General features: G+C 40.0%; 1 protein-coding gene across 1 annotated transcript; it reads right to left on the bottom strand.

Annotated features, from left to right (window-relative positions):
* Window positions 1–1516: 1516 nt before the first annotated feature.
* On the bottom strand, window positions 1517–2272 carry LOC141593150 (uncharacterized). The gene has a single exon (XM_074414104.1). It carries the CDS (start codon window positions 2270–2272, stop codon window positions 1517–1519), a length of 756 nt encoding a protein of 251 aa, XP_074270205.1.
* Between the last annotated feature and the right edge of the window lie 447 nt (window positions 2273–2719).

Genomic DNA, 2719 nt, shown 5'->3' on the forward strand with positions numbered 1-2719 from the left:
ACTATATAAAATGCACGTATCACCAAACAGTAAGTACTCGATCGACAGAACTAGAGGTCGATCGAGGACTTTAGTCAGCAAAATTGTTCGATCGAGTACGAGGACCTCTCGATCGAACAGTGGGGTTTTAAAAAGAGGTCGATCGAGTAAAGCATGTGCTCGATCGAATGAAAACATCACTGAAAAGCTCTCGATCGACAAGAAAATGGCTCGATCGAGAGGAAAACATTGCTGAAACTTTAAAACCCTCGTGAAAACAGATTTGTCGAAACAAAACCATTGCAAATTTGATCTAATTCGTATAAAATTAAATCAACAAATTTGACAAAACTTAACATATTGCTATAATCTCAGTATAAAATAACAATATGCAAAATTAAAACGAAATCAAGGTCAGACATGAACAAGCATGTCACGGTTTACAAAATCGAAACAGCCGTGTATACATGGCACGGTTTTTTGACAATAAAAATCGTTTCAAAACGTTTTTATGAAAATCACAATGAAAAATATACGTGGCCTCGCTCTGATACCACTTGTAGGGTAATATCCGTATAAGACCCTTTAAATTTAGGACTATAACGTAAATTTAACATGCGATTATCGTCATAAAACATAAATACAATAGAGAAACGATAAGGAACAAGAATCAACCTCGGGTCCTTTGAAATGCGGCGTAATGAACAGAAATCAAAGTAGATTTCCTCCTAATCGTTGCACCCAAGACCGTCTGAGACTATGCCCCTTGTGCTAGAAAGAATTCTCTAATTGCCTTGCAATATTGAGAGAATTTTGTGAGGTTTTCTGATGTGAGATCTAGGTTTTAGAGGAATAATCTCCAAAACCCTAGTTTCTGTAAAAATGAGATGATCACCTGCAAAAGAGAGATGCCCTCCCTTTTGTTCACCCGGTCCATGGGTTTCATGGGGAGTGAGTGGGCTTTCCACTTTCTCCTCATTTTCACTCATGGTCCGACTCGTCTCGCTAAAATGTATACGACGGGTTTTCAATTATAAATCGTCATCGGTTATCGGTTTAAAATGTCAACTAGTAACACGACTCAGTCGATATATTAATACGTGTCCGACAAAGACAATATTGTATAATTGATTGATTCAATATACATTAATTAAATATAATTGCTTATATTCAATTTTCAAATTAACCGCTTAATTCGTTTTCGCCATGATTATTTAATCCGTATTAAATAATTATCTCAACATCGCGTTTGACTAATTACTAGTCAATAACTCTGACTAACTGGTTAGTCATATTAGGCATCAACATGACTGTATTTTCATACTGTCACATCTCTCAAACGTATCCTATAGGTGTGACTTTTAGGGACCAGTTGATCACCGTCATCTGTATGATAATAACGTCAAACTTATCTAGCAAGCCAACCGTTATTGATAAACGTGGATCAACTGATAATAATACCAAAAGTATGCCCTTTGATCCTTTTAGAGATTTGTAAGTCCTTGCACTAACTGTAAAGGACACCAGCCCCAACAGGTCAACCAAGCGGGATCAAGTGAGTACTTGGTGTCCAGAACTTCCTTTCTGCATGCTCAAAACCCGACTTGTTTCTAGTTGTTGAACCTCTCGGACGACCTTTCGGGTGCTCATTAATAGGGGGTGGCAAAATCTCTTGGTCCTCTGGGTGGTGGAAATCACGCAACAAGTCTATGGCCGCCCTTAGTTTAACCGGGTCACTGTGCCTCACATCATCCACTAATTTCTCCCATAAATCACCGTCATTTTTCGGCATTTGTTGAGGAATATCATACACCAATGTCTTCCAAAAGACATGAATATCCTCGAGATGGACCCTCCTACCTCTTCCGTGCAAAGATACCAAATTGCATGCACAAAGTAATCCATGAGTCGTTCGCATCACGTGTCGGCATCGATCATTCAATCCGATACCCAAAGCAAGGCCTCTAGTAAGTTCTTTCTCCATTATCTCTATGGCCTTAGTAGACACGTTTCCTTGCAATAAGGAGAAAGTACGAGATGTTCTCCTTGGTTTACTCATTTCATCTTCGAGTTCTTTCTTAATCTTTGAGTGTTGACTTTCAAGCATGCCGTGGATACAGGACCACATGGAGTCAAGTGTGAGATGCTTTGACTTCAACCAAGCCTTCATTAGAGTATGTACTGACTCAACACGGGCAGTTGTCGTGTTACCAAAATGTAAGACCTCGTTTGTATAGCATAAAACGAACTTCCCTGCGTGTTGACCCCAAGTTGTCCGTACATAATCCTCCATTTTCGGCCACTTACGTTGGAAACACTGCCACGCACACTGAAACGATTCCTAGGTAACTGAATTGATTACCCTAAACCAACCGTCTTCTTCATTTGAGATGACAAATTTCCTCATACTTTCAGTTTGGTATGTTGTCAAGGCTTTTGCATTGACGGCTTTGTTCACATGTCATCTAAGCAACAAATGCTTAGCCCAGGGAAATACTTGCTCAAGAGCCCTGATCAAACCCAATTCTCGGTCGGTGACAAATACAGCAGGGGACGCTACTCCGGTGGCATCTAAAATCGCATCTAACTTTCTCAACAGCCACTTGTAATTCACGTCAGACTCGGTAGGAATCATCGAACATGCAATTAAGAAGGAAGATCCCGTGGGTGTCACACCAACCATCTCAATGAGTGGATTCTTGTAAATGTTGGTTTTATAAGTCGAATCCATGAGGACGAC

This window comes from Silene latifolia, chromosome 7 (assembly GCF_048544455.1).
Source record: "Silene latifolia isolate original U9 population chromosome 7, ASM4854445v1, whole genome shotgun sequence".
Lineage (NCBI taxonomy): Eukaryota > Viridiplantae > Streptophyta > Magnoliopsida > Caryophyllales > Caryophyllaceae > Silene > Silene latifolia.